General features: G+C 41.7%; 1 protein-coding gene across 2 annotated transcripts in view; it reads right to left on the bottom strand.

Moving 5' to 3' along the window:
* Positions 1 to 1,495: 1,495 nt before the first annotated feature.
* The window catches only part of myo1ea (myosin IEa), a 48,186-nt gene continuing 29,695 nt past the window's right edge, over positions 1,496 to 19,986 (bottom strand). The window contains exons 14-29 of one of the 2 annotated variants that reach the window (XM_005741623.1): positions 19,569 to 19,736; positions 18,526 to 18,611; positions 15,681 to 15,762; positions 15,374 to 15,480; positions 13,672 to 13,770; positions 13,377 to 13,521; positions 9,785 to 9,899; positions 9,532 to 9,701; positions 9,308 to 9,453; positions 6,989 to 7,135; positions 6,735 to 6,892; positions 6,337 to 6,426; positions 6,042 to 6,246; positions 5,124 to 5,159; positions 3,111 to 3,280; positions 1,496 to 3,024 (exon numbers count right to left, since the gene is read on the bottom strand). In XM_005741623.1, coding sequence (XP_005741680.1) covers positions 2,948 to 3,024; positions 3,111 to 3,280; positions 5,124 to 5,159; positions 6,042 to 6,246; positions 6,337 to 6,426; positions 6,735 to 6,892; positions 6,989 to 7,135; positions 9,308 to 9,453; positions 9,532 to 9,701; positions 9,785 to 9,899; positions 13,377 to 13,521; positions 13,672 to 13,770; positions 15,374 to 15,480; positions 15,681 to 15,762; positions 18,526 to 18,611; positions 19,569 to 19,736 — 2,001 coding nt within the window. In that variant the 3' untranslated portion in view covers positions 1,496 to 2,947. The remainder of the gene's footprint in view (positions 3,025 to 3,110; positions 3,281 to 5,123; positions 5,160 to 6,041; positions 6,247 to 6,336; positions 6,427 to 6,734; positions 6,893 to 6,988; positions 7,136 to 9,307; positions 9,454 to 9,531; positions 9,702 to 9,784; positions 9,900 to 13,376; positions 13,522 to 13,671; positions 13,771 to 15,373; positions 15,481 to 15,680; positions 15,763 to 18,525; positions 18,612 to 19,568; positions 19,737 to 19,986) is intronic. The other variant, XM_005741624.1, reaches the window with a different exon arrangement.

Here is a 19,986-nt window from a genome sequence, read left to right as displayed (position 1 = left end):
AAATACACAAATGTACAAAAATCAGTCAGATATAGAAAATGATCACTATTACTACAGGCACATTTACTCTTTACTAATCTCATTATATATTAATCTGATGCGATAGATATAGATAGAATAGACGTGCAGTTTCCAAACTTTCCTAGTGCTTGACCTCCAGACGTTTTTGTGATATGTAATCTCAGAAAGCCTTGGATCGAGAACATGTAGATGATATCAAGTTTATTCTTTCTCGTTATTGTCATTATTTATTGTATTATTAAAAAGGACTTCTATTTTCAAATAATAAATTAATGTAAGATCATTTTAATCAATCATTTTTCTCTAATCAGTGCTGTTCTGGTTTTAATAAGTTGATATAAATAATTAGAAAGTCTCTGTTATGGACCAGGTGAGTGAGGTGATTCCATTTAGGAAATAGTTATTTTGTTAAAGCAAAAAGACAGAAGAAACTGAGCAAGTCTAGTCAGTTTTTCGAAATGGTCCATAGTTAAAATGAATGTGATTAAAAACTACTAGTGTCTAAAGAAGATAAACGCATTTATCACAACCGATAAAAGAAGACGTTTCTCAGATAACATAACTGTTAAAGGTCAACTATTCAAAATGTTGCAGTACCGATTGTAGCCACAAGGTGGAAATGAAACGCAGTCTTCCAGCAAAGCTGTGGCCCTGAGTGCAGCTGCACAGTGGAGGGTGTGACAGATCCTCAATAAAAACAATGTAGAAGACATAAGTAGAAAATGTTCCTGCCAGCACAGATACATTTTTTTCTGTTTCAGCTGAGTAAAACTATTTCAAGGTAAAAGTCTCTTGTACCTGTAAAGCTGGGCTGAGAGACAATCTTTAGCAAACAGTCACAATTTAAACATAGATTTTGGTAAAAAATTACTGAACAGTTAAATCTGCAGCTTAGACATTTACTTTTAAAAAAGGCATACACATCACTACATTTACACTCCAGGTCTTCATTAGGTACACCATTCAACTGCTCATTAATGCAAATATCTAATCACCAAACACAGCAGCACCCAGTGCATTTAGGCATGTGGACAAGGCCAAGATGAGACCTGCTGACTTTCAAACTGAGCATCAGAATGAAAAATAAAAGTTATTTAAGTGACTTTGAATGTGGCGTGCATGTTGGTGACAGACGGTCCAGGTCTGAGTACCAATTTCCAAAATTGACAGAGAATGGTCTCAAAAACAGAAAATACCTTGTTGACACCAGAGAATGTCTCGATGACCAGACTGCTTTGTGCTGATAGAAAGGCATCATTAAGTGAAAACTAATCAAACTAATCCAAAGTATGAAGAAAAGTATCTATGAATGTAGAAACGTCTGACCTTAAGGAGTGGGTGCCACTCCTGTCAGCTAAGAACAGGAAACTCAGCCTTCAAATCGCACAGGTTCACCAAATATTTACAGAACTGAAGATTGGAAAAACATCTGCTGTGAGATTCTGATGGCAGGGTCAGAATTTGATGTAAACAACATGAAAGCCTCTTTGACAATAAAACAAACCAAAGCAGTTAAATATGCAGTATTACATGCTTTATTAAAGGACTGATCTACTGTTGTGTATTGCACAAGGATACTTTCCACCATCTGTTCAAACTATATTTCATGATGCAGAGGTTTTATGACAGAAGTCCCAGCAGTTGTCACTGACCAGAGTATAATGTGGTTATTTTATTTGGAAAAAAAAGGAATGTGTAAGTAATGAAAGCAGTGCAAAAAGATGTGCAGAAACAGTCGAGCACAAGTTAAATAGTTTGCAGCGCCACAGGGAAAAATGGCAACAAATTCACCTAAAAACAAATCGGTGCACTTGACGAAACAAAAATCCGTTCACCGTGATCTGTGATAGTAACCACACCGAGCGGAACAGGAAATAAAGCAGATCTGTGAGCAACAAAGGCAGATGAAAACCAGCATGTTAAAATCCTTCAGAGAAAATACAAAACAAAAAAATATTTAATTTAAATTCTAACCAGCACCAGGCATCCTCCTACATATGAACACATATACAGAATCAGATCTAAAATGCCTGTTTTTAACATTTAATGTAAACAAATTAATTACCAAAGCGACTTATTGCTATCTTGGCAACTTGTCCTTCATCAACTTGACTTACTGGCTGTGGCATGAACGATGTCTGTGTCCAAGGTAGTACCGGTGCTAATAAAGTGCTAATAGACCGCAGACAGCATGCTCAGGTTACAGTATACATGGCCTCTACTGTTAGTCTAATATACTGGTGTGCTAGAAAAGCAAAGACATAGTGATTAACCACTTTACTACACTGCCCTTTGACTGGTTTGGGTATTGCTTTGGTATTTCTAATCATTAGAAATCACAGTGTGGCGATTTAATGAATATGTGTGCCTGGAAAGTAGTTACAGTTTTGCACCAAAAATAAATATTTCCTGGTAAAACAGCAGTCACTTCATTTTTGACACGGACACATCCACGTTTGCTTCGGCAATCAAACCTTCATCTAAAACAAGCTAAACAAAACAACGTGTTGAGAGTAAAAATCACAGCCTGGTCCCACAGATTTAGCAGATTTCATTCCAGCGCTTCAAAAATGTTTTGAGCTAAAAGTCCTCAGCAAGATATAAATGACAGTAAGGAGAACACAGAAGCTATAAATACAATAAATAGTTTTGTTCAGTACTCAGAGGGACTGTGAAGGGAAAAGAAATCAGACCCTGGGGTCAAACAGTCTTCTTTGTCTTTAGAGCCTCATTTCAAGCTCGATGATCTTTTAGTCTGCTGGTGTAACCGGGAGTTACATTCGTGTACTCTAAGGCAGTAAAGTGGAGGAAGTGTCTCATTGTGCTTCTCTCTCCAACTGTAAGCTTCTAAGCTCCGCCCCTTCCTCTGAGAAGGTCAGCTGGGATGAAGCGTTCTCTCCTCCGTGTGCTGTGAAACCTGCAGCTCCTAGATCTTGGTGACGTAGTTGTTGGGGAAAAGTCCCTGCTTCCCACGAAGGCGCCCTGTCCACCACCCGGACACATCTGGCCGACAAACACGACTAAATTAGCGTCTCATGAAAAATAGATGACAAATAAGCCCCTGAATGCCTTTTTCGCCCTGCGCTTACCCTCTTTGATGATGTCGATGACGTCGTCAGCGTTGAAGCTGAGCTCGTCTGTGTCCTGAGCATCGTAGGCGTACAAAGCTCTGCACTGGGGCACCTGGGGCTTGGGTTTGGGTGCAGGCTTGGGTCGTCCTCCTCCCGGCGGAGGCCTGCTGGCTGACGGTCTGTGGGCCCTGAGGTAACATCGAGAGAAACAAAGAGAGAAACACGTTTGTGACTTTGTCTATGGTCGATCTCAGAATACGAGGGCATGCATAACCACCATCTCATTAAACCATATACCAACCAGGAAACACCGATTTGAGGATTAAGATTTTTCATTTTCCAATCAACACTGTAATCAAACGGAAAGTGTTTTAAAGAGATAGCAGCAGTTCATAAATCAGACACAAGATGGCGATATGGTGCATGCCATCTCTATGCCTGCAACTGAACCTAAAATGTGTTTGTGAAGCCCTCAGGAGCACAGAGTGCTGATCCCAAGTCAGCAGCACCTTTTTTCTGCATACTGGCTGCATTCCATTACTTGCATATTGCTGTACCTGATTCTCTCGTCACCATGGCGCGAGTTAGTGTACGGGATGTATTTGGGAGCAAGTGAAAACCTCAAGGTTGATGTTAGAAGGATTTGAGCAAGTTTGAGAAGGACCAAATTGTGACTTGGTCAGAGCGCCTTCAAAACTGCAGCTCTTATGTGGAACAATGGCCGGCTCCTGTGGTCCGATCTAACAGACGAGCTACTGTAGCTCAAATTGGCCAGAAAGCTCAAGCTGGTTCTGATAGAAAGGAGTCAGAATAACCAGAACAGCCAGGTGCCCATGCTGACTCCTGTCCACCAACAAAATGCCCAACAATGAACCGAACCATGGAGCAATATAGGAAGGTGGCCTGGTTTGATGAATCATGTTTTCTTTTACAACACGTGGATGGGCAGGTGTGTCCATTTTTACCTGGTAAAGACCAGGCATCAGGATGCACTATGGGAAGAAGGCAAGCTGGTGGAGGCAGCATGATGCTTTGGACAGTGTTCTGCTGGGAGACCGTGGGTCCTACCATCCATGTGGATGTTACTTTGACATGTAACACCTACATAAGTGTTGGTGCAGACCATGTACACTTTTTCATTGAACTATTCCCTGATGGTTGTGGCCATCAGTGGGCTAGTGGAGTTCATGCCCTGGCAGGTCAGAGCTGTTTTGGTACCAACTCAATATTAGGTATAATTTTGCAGCTGATCGGTGTACACTGTAAATAAAAGAGGGATGCAGTCTCTATGGCGCCACCTGCTGGTCAGGCGGAGCAAATTCACCATCATCATCATCATCATCATCATTCAGGTGTTCTGACGTGATGACCAAAGAGAGCTCGTACCCTGCTTTATCATAGTTTTTTTTATCCTGTAGGGATAATCTATAACATGAGTTATATTGTAGATGTCTTATCTAGCAACTTCAACAAAAAAACACAAATAATAAGTAAGGCCATAGATCAATGAGCTGTAGTGTTCACTGCAACCGGGCTTCTGTTTAAAACCAGAAAGGTCGCCCCCTGCTGGCCACGAAAAAGAACGCAGGTTTGAGGCACATCTCCAGTGGCTTCACTTTTTAGTGCCGTATGACACATCCGTCTTTTATACACTGAACTTTAAACAGGCAGTGAAGCAGCCCGTTTTATACATATGTAACTTATGCATTGACCCAATAAAATTATTTACTCCTGTGATATTAAAATTGAACCAATATTAAAATAAATCAATAAAAGCACAGAAGGATTCTTTCAACCTCCCAGAAATCTTGTTTACAAATGAAAAAAAAAAATTTGAGAAAGAATTCCCACTTGATTGAAACAGAGCAGCAGCAGGAGCAGGAAATAAAAATAAAATAAAATCTTAGTTGCATACTACGACAGGAAGTCGAATTTTAATCATACAAGAGAATATGCATGAGCATTTCCTGCTGCTGCAAGCTTTTGCACTCATGAAACACCAGTCAAAACACTGCAAACACTCCAACTCACATTCCTCCGTTTGAAGTGGGCGGTCTGCCTCCAGGACTACAAAAGAATAAATTATCCAAATTATGTCAAAATACAGAAACACAGCTATGTGTGAGAGTGTCTATAGTCATTTTAATACGACGTTTATAACTGTGTTCGTGACACGAGCCTGACTACTGTCTTATTTTATGAAACTGGGTTTGGACATTGGACGTCTAAACACAGGAAAACTGTACGTTACACAACGCCAAATAATTACATGACTTCATACGTTTATTAACACAGAATCAATAGGAAAAAAAGGACTTTTCCACCACATGAGTTTATCCGGGAAACAGGAACCTTTTGAGGAACTTAGGGTTTTAAACCAACAAAGAGCAACAAAGAGTCAGAAGGAACCTTTAAATTCTTTGAGAAAAGTTCCTGGGACTAAAAGATCCACATAGTTTAAGGTGCAAGTGTAAATTCTCATCAAATGGGATTTCAAAGCTGAGCTAAAACAGTGCTGTGTCACATTAAGTTTAAGGACAACGAGCGACATTTGTTTTTAGCTGAAAATCAAAAAGATGAGTTGATAAACTGCTGATTTCTTTCAGCTGAGCTCTGTGAAACATCACGTTAGTCATACAATTAAGATTCAGCCAACAGGTGTCAGAGATAAAAGCTAGCTTTGCTTGACTGCTGACTTGCTGGTGACTCTTTCAACGTACAAATCAGCTGTGACATTTTTATTTCAAAGCTGGGAGACGACAACATTAACCAAGCAAAGTGTAGATGCTAAAGAACAGGTGTAACTTACAGCAGTATGAGGAGTTCAGGCACAATTTAAACTAATTAAAAGCTTGACGCGGTGATGGGAAAGTCCTTGTTTTGTGTGGGTGAGTTAGTCTGTCTGTTCCTGCCTGGACTGTTTGGCTACAGTGTGTGCCGGTTTCTCACCCTGCTGCTCCTTGATCGGGGACTCTCAGACAGTCTAAGTTCGGCTGCTGGCGACTGCTGCCTCGCTCCTTCACCTGGTTGATGTTGCTGGGCAGGACCGGGTGCGCTGAGTTGTGGGATGATGGATGCCTCTTGCTGTGATGCTGTGAATTTCTCTGATTGGTGACATGGTTGGTGTTTTTTATGCCACCGTTCTGGTGTGAAACTGCAGAAAGAAAAGCTTTGTTGTCATGTGAGCTGTGAGAGAGATGATTCACTCGGGACAGGTGACCAGCGAGCTGCTCGGACGCTGTACCTGGAGGTCCCGGTGCAGCTCGTGACGGGGTGTGCTGGTGGCCTCTGGACATGTTTGAGCGACTCTGAGTGAAGCTCTTCCTGGTTGGGCCTAAAGGGGAGAGATATTCAGATATTAACTAACCAGCAGCAAAATAATTTAGATAAACAAAACTAAAACACAGTTGGATCCATAATTTGTTGGATAAAAAGATCATTTTTGCAGTTTTGCCTCTGCTCACAACCACAGTGGATTTGGATCTAACAATAATTGGAGGGACAACTTCTTTCTCAGTAACACAAAAAGGCATGAAATGGCTCCACAAACAAACAACCTCTCAAAGAAGGAAACGCAGCATTTGGTGGATTACGGCTCACTGTGAGAGCAGGTAACCTTTCCACAGGTTCGTTCATACTCACGTGTATTCTTGGGAAGCCCGGGTCCGATGCTGACCTGCAGAGATTTGCTCGAAGGCTTCAGGACAGGCATGTCTCCCTGACCTTGGACAAATGTGACCTGCCTGGAGCCGCCGCCACTCAAGAAGCCCCAGTTCTCCTTCTTTAACTTCATCTCCAGTCTGAGAAACACGACAGACATTTTTATATCATCGGACTTTGTTTTTGTCTCGTTTGTCCTTTTGGCTTCTATGTTTACTATTGAAGTGTTTACTTACGTGTTACTGAACTTAAGCGGTAGCTTCCTCTGGGTTTTCTCCTCAAACCTTTGAGCAAGCAAGCTGATGAACTCGGTCTTAAAAATGCACTCCAGCAGGCTGTCGTACTCCTGCTCGTGCAGTATCAAGACGTCGTCCTGCATTGTGCTGAAAGGACGAACAAAGCAAGGGAAACTTTAAGTGTTATAACAGATCAAATCTCCCCGTTTTTCCGTTTTCTGTGAAACTTTGACAGAAGCCAAGATCACGAGTCAGAATCAGCTTTCACATTTGCATCAAGAGCCTCACAAAGCGGCTCACATCTGAGGAGGGACGACAGCTTGAGCCCGTAACCCGCACAAGGATACTTTGTTCCTCCCAGAGAAGTCGGGTTTTTCTCTGATGAGCTTTTTACAACTCCTGCTTTCGCTCATTGCACCACCTGGTCTGTATTACCCCGCTGACTCAAAAGCCACATGTTACTCCAGCAGCTCCACCTCTGAAACGAGCTATGCTGCGTTCCCATGAACAACAAAGCTACGATAAGTCTCTCAGCTCCTTTTTTCCCCGCACTTTCACAATAAACTGATCAACGTTCTTTCCCCACTATAGCATTTTTGAGTAATTTAGCAACGTTTTGGAGATGTGGACTAAACTGGTTTCAGTCAGACCTGAAAACACTAACATATACAAGCAGCTTAAATATACTCCACATGTTTTCCGCGTCCCTTGTGTGACATTTACAGCAACATGGGAACTTCTTTGATTACAAATCCAGACTGTGACTTTGAAGTGGATTCATGGCTTTCTGCAGTGCAGTGTCCACAGAATCAGATGTTGTCTTGTTTTGGAAACAGTCAAATATCTGCTGGTATGTACCTCTGCTCATAGAAACGTGTGATTCAAAACACCAGCTTTGAGATAACGGAGAGGAGTGCAGAGCAGGAAAGAAAACTACTAAGGTGATTGGCGAAATTACGAAAACTGAGTCCTGGACGGGTAGTAGGGAACCATCATCTCTGATAAATGTGGTCGGGGGGGGAAAAAAATCCTGAATAATCGAGATCGGAGAGAAATCACATAATTAAAAATATATAAAATCTACAGTAGAACTCACAGCTATGTTTAAAAGTGAAGGTTGGAGCATTTCCACAAATATAGCAAGAAGAGAACAGCTGTGTAGCCTTAATAAAAACACACTTATCAGTTTCAATTTGCCAGGGAGCATAAAGATTAGAGTCTGAAGCAATGGAAATGTGCTCTGATGAGACCGACTGTGATCCAGGAGTGATCGGCACGAGAAGAAAGGCGGATGAAGTGCAAGCGTGTGGGTGCAGGGTTATGATCTGGAAATACTTCAGCTGGTCAGGTCTAGGTTAGGCAACATCATGTGCTCAAAAAGACATGAGTTCAGCTGACTATCTGAATACACTCAATAACCAGAGTCCGGAGTTCTCGACCTCTTTGAGAACCTTTGGGATACGATGGAGACGACTTTACGCAGCAGTCGGACTCTCATCGGCATCATCGGTTCAAGATCTTTGAAAAAAAATGAATGCAACTATAGATGGAAATAATTGTTGCGACACTGAAACGATGCCACGGCGATCGCGCGCTGTGATCAAAGCTAAACGGGGTCGAATGAAGTGTGTGGCTTTTCTTGTGGCTGTGCAGTGTAAATTCTGAAATACACCAAAATAAAAATGCTGCTGTAGGTAGATTTTCTAGAGAGCAGGATGTGGTGTAGCAGCAGGACGTAGCAGTTAGAGTTGACTTATGTAAACAGAATAAGCTCCAAATTTGTTTTTATGGATGCCATTTGTGTGGCACATGTTATTAATTCTATTAATTATTAGACAGTATAATGACTTCTGTTCCTGCTTTGAGCTACAATAAACCTGCATTAAAGTTATGTGATGGAAAATAAAGTACCCCTTCATCCACTTTCTTCCACTTATCCACTCCTAGCTGCTATAGGGCGAAGTAGACCCCGGACAAGTCCCCAGTCTGTCACACAGCTAACACACAGAGGCAGATAACTAGTCGCACCACCCGTCGGGTGGCAGAAGAAAGCCTGCTGATTGAATTTACGAAAACATAAAAATAATATTGAACTTTCTGCCTGACTGATAATGAAAGACTGGACTAAAGGTTTCATCTTTGTGCCGTGTTGGCCTGAAGTTTGGAAATATCTGCTCTAGCATCATTCTCTCAGGAGAAAACCTTTCTCTCTGAGTTTTGTGGAGGAGTTAGAAGTTGTAAGCTCTCTGGACCTGGAAAAGGCAATACTATAATTTCTTTTGAATGATGTTGCTCAGATGTGAAGGAAGCATTTTGCACCTCAGAGACACCGCTAAGATCTTGTCCACATCGATCCGCCTCTTCAGCACCTCTGTCACCTGCCCTTTCTCTGGCCCCTGTTTCACCTTCTCTCTTCCAATCAGGTACACAGATTTTGGTGTCAGGATCAAATCTCTCTTAATTGCCTATTTGAAGAAGGAAAACACAATGTTACTATTTTGCCAGTTGTTGGAAAACCAGACTGCAAATTTAATTGAACCAACCTTGAAGCGACGGTCGTATTTTGTGACTTTGTCCGCAAAATCGATCTTTTCTCTCTTTCCAAGAAACTGCCGGAGCTCAGGCCGGTCATCCATACCGAGGTAGTCACCTACGAAGTTTCTGTTGAGGCTGTGTCGCCGCCTCTCTTTTCGGTTCAGCAGCAGATCGGAAGCTGAATGAACCCAGACAAAGAGGATAAGAGCGGGAGCGCCAGGCAGGTAGATACTTCCGGCAGTAAGTCGCTCCCTCACTCACCTTCTTCCCTCATCTGAACATACTTCTTGCGGGCCACATATTTCCTCCAGGCTTTCTGGATGGTCCGGGCGTAGCCGTCAAACTTGCGCTCCCTCGTCTCTTCCAGCAGAAACAGCTGTAAAGACAAAGAGCGAGACTCAGCATGACGCACGCCGAGTTCAGCTCACTGCACAAACCCAAACACAGACACACCTACATGAACTCAGTGGGAGGAATGCATACAGAACATACCTGAGTACAGTTAAATAGAAATCACCTGTTTTGCCAGCATCTTTATGACGATCCAGTCCTGTTTGTTTGTTGTTTAAAATATCTGTATAGAACTATTATGTTATGTTTCTTGCAATTTTTGCTGCCCTCTTGGTCAAATCTCTCCAGAAAAATACATTTTTAATGCCAACGACACATTTTACCCAGCTAAATAAAGGATATATAAAAGTCACTTTGCCAGAACAAACAGAATTCAAGCTTTAACCTTATGACAGGATGTTTTCTGGCTCTAAATGACTGGATATCATTCATGAGAGATATATTTGATAGATTATAGGCCAACAAGTCATTTGCACCTGTTTAAATAGCAGCAGTCATTTTTTGGCAGACGACAAACAGCCACAGCTTGTTTGGATTGTTGTAATGAAATTGTTTGGCAGTTGAATCAACAGAGTGATGCCCTGAAAAGCTGCAGAGCCGACGGTGAACACGTTTAAACTAAAAAGATCTATAAAGGTCCAGTGTGAACAGGATTCTGATCTTTGCTTCGAGATGGACTCAAAGACATTAACACTTACCCTTTAAAGTAGAAAAACTTAGAATTTAATTACAATAATCCTTAAAATTACAAGTGTTTGTGGTCCTCGCTAACACTTATGCGCAGACTCATCTTGTCACCGGGATATGTCATTTCCCGATGGGCGTCGGGACACGCAATCACACTCTCTGCCCTTTCCCTGCCAGACTAAACATCCTGCCCGGTGCTGCAATAGGCTTGGCATCGACAGAGCCGGCCACAGGAACAAACCGCAAGCAAGACCGAAACACAACACAGCAGATCAAACTTCACCCAGAAAGGCTGCGAGCAGAAAAATACACTGAGTCACAGAAACAGTGACACCACAAAATCACAGAGGCTGTGAGAGTGATTGCACTTCCCGGCTGACAACACCAGGAGCAAACAGCAGGTGGTGTTTTGGTTAATATTAGTGGAAGCGAGAAGGAAATGGTGGCAAACTTCCTAATGTCTTTATTACACAAACATCTGGCTGACTCTTCAAATCAAAGCAGTGCTGAAACAAACAACTGTATTTACTATAAATAAATAAATATATTTAGAGTATGGTTAATTAATTACACGTGTACTCACTTACTTGTAAAGGCCCTATACAAATACTAGGGAATGGATTATAACAGTACCGAGCAAAAATCTTGAGCTACCTCTCATTTGTTGATATTTTGTTACTAAGTGGGCTTAAGTGACCCTTCCCCAGGCTTTCTAAAGGTCTTTTAGAGTTTTTCTTTGTACATTACCTGCTTTTTCACTCATTTTCATTCCAGTCTTTACCCTGACCATTTTCAAAGAAATGTTTTTAACACTAAACACTGACCTTTGAGTCAGTCAAGGCTAAAAAAGCACAGAGGTTTGCGGATGAACCAGTGCTGTGTCTACAAATAACAGAGAACTTAGGAAAAAATTTTTTTTAAAGTTGTATCTTTAGGCACTTTGTTTCTATCAGCCTGTCACAAAAACACAATCTGCTCCCATTTCTTTAGTTGAATCTACAGTAAACCCAGCGATTAAAACAGTCTGACACAAAAAAAAAAAAAGTATCTTTGGTTCCTAAAGAGCTGTTAGTTAAAAACATGGCATATCTCAGCAGTCAGTGTTATAAAATCTGAGGAAACTGGACAAGCTGAGATTGAAAGAATTAGTGAAAAACATAAAAACAAAAACCCAAATCATTCTTATATAAAGGTGCAAATCATCATCAATATATGCAGAAGAGGTACAACAGTGAGTGTCTCTAAAACGCGATGGAGGCTCTTTCATGGTTCGGGGCTGCATTTCAGCCAGTGGTGTTGGAGATCTTGTCAAATTATAGAATTATTAATGCAGAAAGTATCATCAAATCCACCGTGATGACAGATGATAGAAGAAAGAGAAGACAGAGAGAGGACATTACAAAAAGAAAGAAGTCACGGGTTATTCCAAAGCTGAAGGGGGCCTAATGACAAAAAGCTTTGTACCCTTCAGCTCTGCGCCTCGATCTTGAAACAGCCAGGAGGACAACACACGATGATCTCAGGCTGCAAAATGGCTCATATGGGCTCAACATACCTGCTATGTTACTTGTGCTAAACCACAATGTGCTTTAAACGCAATCAGAAAAACCTTAAAAGTCCATTTAAAAGGGTGAAGCTAGGAGTGGGGTGATGTGATGCCATCTGCCAAAAAAGCAGCAGGAATCTGAGATGGATCTTATTTGGAAGACTACACAACTTTTCTAATGTGTGGTTTGAAAATTAGCCCAAGTTTGTGGCCCAACATTTGTATGCAAGGGGTTTAGGACACTTTCAGTGGCTTTGATGATTAAACACTATTATGAAGCAGGAAACAGAAGAACAGCTGTGAGTGCTGTATGAAAAAGTTTTTTTAATAACTCTTTAGGTGAGCTGTCTGTCATAGTCACTCAGCTCTGCTTACAAAGGACCTCTGATGGACAGTAAGCCACGAGCAAATCCGTCATCACAGAGGGGCTGAAACTCCTCCAACATCTGGCCTGGCGTCAAACAAACGTTACTTATTACAGCCGACAGAAAAACGCTTCAGTCACGCAGCTCATTAGCTGGTGTCAGTGTCTTATCATGCACAGAGACTTGTTTTGAGAAGCCTGGCAGCTCATTTCAGCGGTCCGCCCCATGTGATATTTGCGCTTCATAAACACACCTCAGTGGCTCTCAGTGTGGTGGCGTGGGGGGATGGGGGCTCCTGGCAGTGAGCGGCTGCAGTAAATAAGTAAAGGCATTCAGGATCCGCTGTAAGGCCTGAATCGAGACTAAGATGTCTGTGTTTAAAGCTACTAAACATACATCTGTGGGCGTGCATGCTTACCCTTGTGTGACGTGTACAAATGTTAATGAGTGAAAGCGCAGGGCTGCACACAAGTGCTGCTTTCATAAGAATCGTGAGGGGAAAAAAAAGAAGTTTGGGTGGAAAAAATAGGAGCCTTTACGATGTCACCCCAAACTCTGCAACCACAGCCTGCGCTCGTGTTTTCATTTCAGAGCGGCGGTGACTCAGTGCTGACGTGGTGCAAGGGTCGGGTTCAGTCTCCTCCCCTGTGACGAGGGTTAGAGCGTGATTTGGGGCTCTGATGTCCTTTTATGGTGTTCAGTGCAAAAACTGATGACTTGAGGCTTTTTGCAGCCTGCTGATGACGCTCTGACAAGAGATGTGAGCTGCTACAAACTATCTGTAGTTTTTACTTTGTGCTTTACACTCCTGGAAAGCTTCCTGAAAGAGACCCTGCATTATAAATGGACAAACGCACAAAGAGAAGATGCGACAGTCCGAAAGAGACGCAGCGGTGAAACGTACCGACTCGGGGGCTTTGATGAAGATCTTGGTGCGGCCGAGCTGGAACTGATCCTGGTCCATGTTGACAGACCGTAAGAGATGAAGGACGCCTTGTTTCTCGTCTCCCCGCCATGTTGGCCAGGATTCTTTGGTCAGGATGGCGTACCTGTCGAAGTTGAGTGGCGATAAGCAGCAGAAGTTGTGTGACTTCGTTTTGAAGCACAGGACACAAGCAGTAGAGAGAATGAAACGTATCTTTCATAGCCTAGTCAGACAGTGCACCTTGAACCACGGCGAAAAAGAAAAAGCTTGATACCTGTTGAGGAACTTCCTGAAGACCCTGCGGTAGGCGTAGCCAGCACGCCTCACTCTGATGTTTTCCTTCAGACCCAGATACTCCACCTGGTGCTTCACCCTAAAGACAGAAAAACCTCATTCAGTATCAGATAAACCACAAATTGATGAAACTTGTTCATTTTTCATACTTTTGTGTTTGTACACATCATTAGTGTACAAACACTAATCAATAACAGCCGATTCCCTTTTCTCTAACCTCTAAGGAATCAACTATAAGTCTTTTCATATCACGTGAAGCTTCCACTCATACTAGAGGAAGGGATAATCGGAGGTTATTGTATGCAAATGAGTTGCTTTCCTAACTTTTTCCTCAAACAAAGTAGTCAAACTTCCTGTGAAAACAGCGGTTCCGGTGCTAATTAACGATCCACCCTCACAACAGGAAGGCGGTAGGCTCCGAACAATACACCATCAGACTGTATGTGAACATGTAGTACCCAAAACCTGAGCACAGGGACAAAAGCGTAGGAAACTGAAACAAAGGGATAAAGAACGGGGAATGCCTGAAACATGTCTCACATGTCTTCAGAGGGACAAAAAGACCCCAAAAAGACAAAAGCGCAAAGAAATTTAGTGAAGATAGAAAAAGAAATTGGATAACGATCTCATGTGCTATAATACATACTTAAATAAGAGAAAAATGTAATAAAATTAGCCATAAATAACGTAACACAGCATTTTGGTGATGGTGCATATTGCAAACAGGGTAGTTTTCTATTAGATTTAAACATTTGATAGGACTGTGGATCAGTTTTAACAAACACAAAACCCAGACGTTTGTTTTTAATGTATCACTTTCTGTGCTTTATTTCTTTCATTGTGGTTATAAATGTCATTAATCTGTTTTTTTGTCCTTGATAATGTGTTCGTGCTCCATTTTTAATGGTCTTCGCTTCGTATTTTAGTCAGTTTTCTGTTATTTCATCTTATTTTTAAATATATTTGTTAATTTTCTATTGTGTTTTCTACAAGACAGCTTGAGGTGGCCCTATTATGCTTTTACTTTTTTCCCCTGATATAATAATACAGCACTATGGTTGTATCTGATATGAGCACAACTCAAATATGAGGTCAGACTGCTTTAAAGGCTCAGTTTTAGACAGTTTTTTCCACTCTTAACTCTGCAGGACTAAAAAAAAGGTTTTTTAGAGGAAATTTTAGAGGAAATGAGCCTTTTAGATCAACTTCAAGTGTTTCATAGAAATATTAATAGCATATTTTGGTGTCCACAGGACATGCTGTCATGGGTCTGTTTAGCGAGATGAGGTTTTTCATACTTGTTCAGTCTTTTTCTAATTCTACTTTCATTTTCACCAACAAAATGGCAAAACTGCTTTTATAGAAGCGCTCACACTTGCTGATGATCAGTTAATCGAGTGCATTCGATTATCTTAGGGTATACTAAGGGTATACTTAGTTTTTTCCAACAAGCTATTTTTATTTGGGTTCATACATGTTCTTGTAAACATCACTTTTTCATGGTTATCATAATACTTGCCACTGATTGGCTGCTCCTGCTCAGATCGCCCTCAGGATCGGTCGTGTACACTCGAGTGCTGCCCTCATGTTTTGCTTGGCTCTGTAAGCCGTCTAATGAATGTTTCTTAATCTTTAACTTTTCAGGACAACAAGGAGTGGGTGCTAGTGATTCAGTCACTCACCGACTTTCCTCCCAGTCTCTGGGCTTCTTGGTCTCATTTGGTTTGATGCAGCGGATGTAGTGCGGCGTGCATTTCATCAGTGTGCTCACCAGATCGTTGGCTTGTTTCTGAAGGATGGAATTAGAGCAAACATCAAAAAAAGGAAAGATAATGATGAGGCTGGCGCGTCTGTGACTAAATTACTGGCTCTTTGCTGACTGGGAACGCTGAAGGACATCCCACTGAACAGCAAACACGCACATTATCTCAGCAAAGGTCTTTTCCACAGTGACCCTGATAAACAGGAGGCACAGCTGCACTCACACACCTTTATTTTGCTGCCTGCAGTTGTGGGTCGACCCTTCTTGTCAGCATTGAGGTTTTCCGGAAATAGTGCTCTGATGAAGCTACTGTTGGAGGACAGAAAGTGAGAGATTAGGTCAAAAAAAGAAAAGAAAAAAGCTCTTATTATTCTCATATCAACAAAAACAAACAGCTTTAGGGCTAAAAATCACACCAAGGCTTCCAGACAGTGAAAAAAACAAAACAAACAAAAAACGTAGTTAATGATTAAAGAACCGAGGACCCTTGATGAAGGTCACTGATTTAAATTCCTGAACCATTTGGTAAGTTTGAGCTGGGGGTGGCTGGGAAAGCAAAAAAACAAAAACGTGAGTGTGTGTCCACACTGTGCTGTATTTGTACAAACAGCTTTCTCTGCAGCAAATCCCCACAAGGCCTCTTCTGTAGAGGCCGAGTGAATAGTTTTACTTGAGGAATTCCTTCAAAGAATAAAATAAGTAATTTCTTTTGACTGATACTGGGTCTGGAAAAGGAGAAACAGAGAAGAACATTAAAATAAGACAGAGTATCAATCCCACTTCTTCCAGTATTTTTTTCTCCCGTCTTTCTGTAACTAAAGGGGGATTTTTCAGTGAAGTGCTGCTTGTTGACAGTGTGAAATGACTCATGAGGGAAAGGGCTGCTAAAGCTAGTTTTTCACTTCACGGTAGAGATTTAGGTAGTAGATACAGAGTGACATTGTTAAAGAAACTACCTTTGTTTTTAAATTCATATATTTGAAAGTGAATTCATACATTGCTTACATTCTCCCAAATATATATACATAAACACAGGATTTAGACACTGTAAACTTGTGCTGCTTCACCAGTATAACAAATAATTTGGATTTCAGGTGGAAACCCCAGAGCATGAGAAATGAAGCCAGCATGGAAGTGTAAAAACTGAGTCTCCATAAACTTCCATGTTAAAATGATGCAAACATTTTTGGTATTTATAGCTGCTTTACTCAATTCAAACAATTTTTTAAAATAAATGTTATGACGATGTGATATTTGTACTAAAAGACTCTCCAAGAAGTACAGTTTGTGCCTCTAATTGTTGGTGAAATGAAATCGTAGCATTTTATTTTTAGAATTTGTTACTTAGCACTAATCTGTGTGTGTGCAGACTGTGGTCACAGCTGCTAACAGGGCTTCGTAACATTCAGCACTTCACCTTGTAGTGTAAAATATAATTACTTCTGGCTCTAAAAACAACCATAGCAACACCTGAAATCCTACAATAGGTCGAAACTTCAAAACACGGCTTGACAAGCTGATGAGTGACATCACAGTGACTACGTCCATCTTTAATATACAGTATATGGTCCTGATCGAGGTTCAGCATTAACTTTAAATGCATCACAACAGCAGGATGTGTACAAGGGGTAGTTGAAGCATGTAGCTCCACATGTTCGTATCCATATATCTATTTAATTAAAAATGTTATTTAGTTTAAATGTATTTATTTGTATTTTATTTTATTTTATTTTTTAAAAACTGGATACTCTTCCTGACACAATCCCAGAGGAAGTTGTCTCTCCTCCTGGGATCAAACCAGAGTTCCTTCACTCGTTAGGTGGTTACGTAAATGTCTGCGCTGTGAAGCCACCAGGATTTCTTGCTGCTGGTCAGAATGTGGCAGATATTTGTGAACTTTCCACATCTTCAGGTTCTTCTCAGCTTGAGACATGCGACCGTCAAGATTCAAACATTTCCAAAGTACCTTTTTACTTTGTTGAGCACCATTTAAACTATGCGCACACACACACACACACACACACACACACACACGGTGGAGTAACAATAAAGGAACAGTGTGCGTGTTTTAGCTTCGGGAAGTCATTGTCATTTATGGTCCCTTATGAAAATCATAAGATAATAATTTATATTTCCTCCTCACTCCTTTTTAAAGCCCTGCCTAGTTAATAATGTAGTTTATTTAACTTACTGCTGATGTCTTGTTTTCTGTTTATGTTGTCGAGTTCCAATTTATTTAATGAGCTTTTTCAAAGGCTTGTTTAGATACTATGATGCAGGTAAAACTCGATCTTAAATTGACGCACACTTCTGGCTAACATTTGATTAGTTTATGATTTCAAAATGCTGTTTCATGTTGGTGTAAATCCCACACCCTTTCTGGTTTTCCCCCACATTGGGATTTGTTTGATTTTAAACTTCTGACTCCGTGCTTGGACACAGAAGAAAGGATCAACAGTACAAATAGATTCAAAGACTTCTAATACTGTCCAGCTGACAATACTGGTCAGTCCTTTCTTCTCCGTTTGGACCTGCTGCTTGGAGGAATGGGTGTGCTTCCTTCCGCCTCATTGTGTGACTGTGTACGACTCTTTATCTTTGCATGTCGTGTCAAATGCATCAACGCATCTTCTAGCATGTGTCCTAAAGGGATTTTGGTATAACCTCCTTTCGCGCCTTACAAGGAGACCTGCAGGGGTTGCGCAGACAACACAGGCTGTTTACACAGATGGCCACTTCGACACACACAAAAAAAGCCCAAGAAAGCATAACACAGGGGGAACAGACACAACCCCACAAACAACCTGCACTTGCAAGGGCAGATTGAGTAGACCCCGAAAACCGCATTATGGGACAGCAAGCAGATGCGATTGAGGGTAGAGGGCACGGCATAACCCCACCCTGCACACTTTTGCTACATCCCACCAGTTTCCAGATGCACTGCTACGTCTGAAGCTCTTATTCAGCTGGTTTCAATTATAAACATATGATCACAAAGACGACTCCCTTTAAGTGAGCGCCGTAGAAATGCTCGCCACATGTCGGTGCAATGTGCAAAAAGGATTTACTTACATTTCACTGCTCTGCATCAACTCGATGAGGTCGGTAAAGAGGACGTCTCGGTTCCTCTCACAGAAACCTTCTGCGTCGTAGGACACCTGGAGGAGAGACACACAGAAGGATTTCTCAGGAGTCATCTTTATCAAAAGAGGAGAAAACTGAACTCTATGAAACCTTGAGCAAAATGGAAGATGACCCCTGTGTGAAAATAAAAAAGTGTAACTCATATTGTGGCCTAAATAAATACCCTGAAGTTTATGGGAGAGAAACAACAACAAAACATGAAGGGTTTCAGGGTCCGAGCTTTACACGTCCCAGGATTAGCATCCTTATAAAACCAGCAGTGGTTTAAGTGTGTAAATTAAACTCCATTATTTCTCCTGTAATGTAGGCTGAGACGGGAGGAATGTTCTGAGCACAGGCATGGGAGCCTCTCGAGCCTTAATGGCACGGCTCATTAAGCTTACGGCATGTGTGCCAGGCTGAGGCCACCACACATCTGGAGAATGACACGAGGCGACCTCTACTCAGACCACCGAAAACCTAAAATAATCCACAAGAAGACTTCTAGTGAGCTGTGATGCTCGGCTCGATGAGCAGGTTTAATACGGGGAGGTAAATTCCTCCACAGACAGACAATGGAGAATGGCAGAGACGGTGCACAAAGCTACTTTAGAAGTGGAAACCTTCTGAGGACAAAATGACGACACAGATGGAGGAACCAGCTGCGTATAACTAGTATTTATGACAGATCATACAAGCACGGAGGAACAGCTCCAACTCCATTAAAAAAATGCCATTTTTTATGGTGTTGGACTTGTTGGTCTCCTACAGCCGGAGACTACATGCAGAAAATATTCTTTCAAAGTTGACGTCAGGGACGAAGACAAGTGCACAGAGATGCTTGACTGTATGTATACACACACTATGTCGCGGTGTACATTACCGTTTTATGTCTGCAAAAAGCTGAATGGCTTCCCGCTCAAAATGCAGATGACTGCCGTTTGAAGCCAGTTGTCAGGGAAAGCAAACAAACAGATCAAAGTGAAACTGACCTTGCCAGCATAGTGGTGGATGATGAAGCCCTGATTCCAGCTGTTGAAGTGTTCATGGGTGTTGATCTGGACTCGGAGCTTCTGCAGCATCGTCTGGTCGGCCCCCTCGCCCACGGCATGCATGGTGGCGCAAACATCATCCAGGATGCTCATGATGCCAGGAGGATTCTGGGGATCACGGTAAACTTTAGGTTCTTGATCTGTTATAGCTTGAAGATCTTTTTTTGACCTTTTTCTGTCTGATCTGCAGCACATGTATACACAACTGTGGTCTTATATGTAGATCTGAAAGGACTCTGCATCAATTTCAATCAAGTGGCACGAAAAATTTGAGCGGTGGAACATAGGAAACCACACAAAGCTTCGATTTCAAGGCTGAAACAAATTACTACGGCTTGGTATTTATCAAACACACAAA

The sequence above is a fragment of the Pundamilia nyererei genome, unplaced genomic scaffold (assembly GCF_000239375.1).
Source record: "Pundamilia nyererei isolate P.nyererei 1_Seehausen unplaced genomic scaffold, PunNye1.0 scaffold00112, whole genome shotgun sequence".
NCBI classification, from domain to species: Eukaryota; Metazoa; Chordata; class Actinopteri; order Cichliformes; family Cichlidae; genus Pundamilia; species Pundamilia nyererei.
The sequence above is the reverse complement of the archived record's forward strand: the minus strand, read 5'-3'. Positions and strand labels throughout refer to the sequence as shown.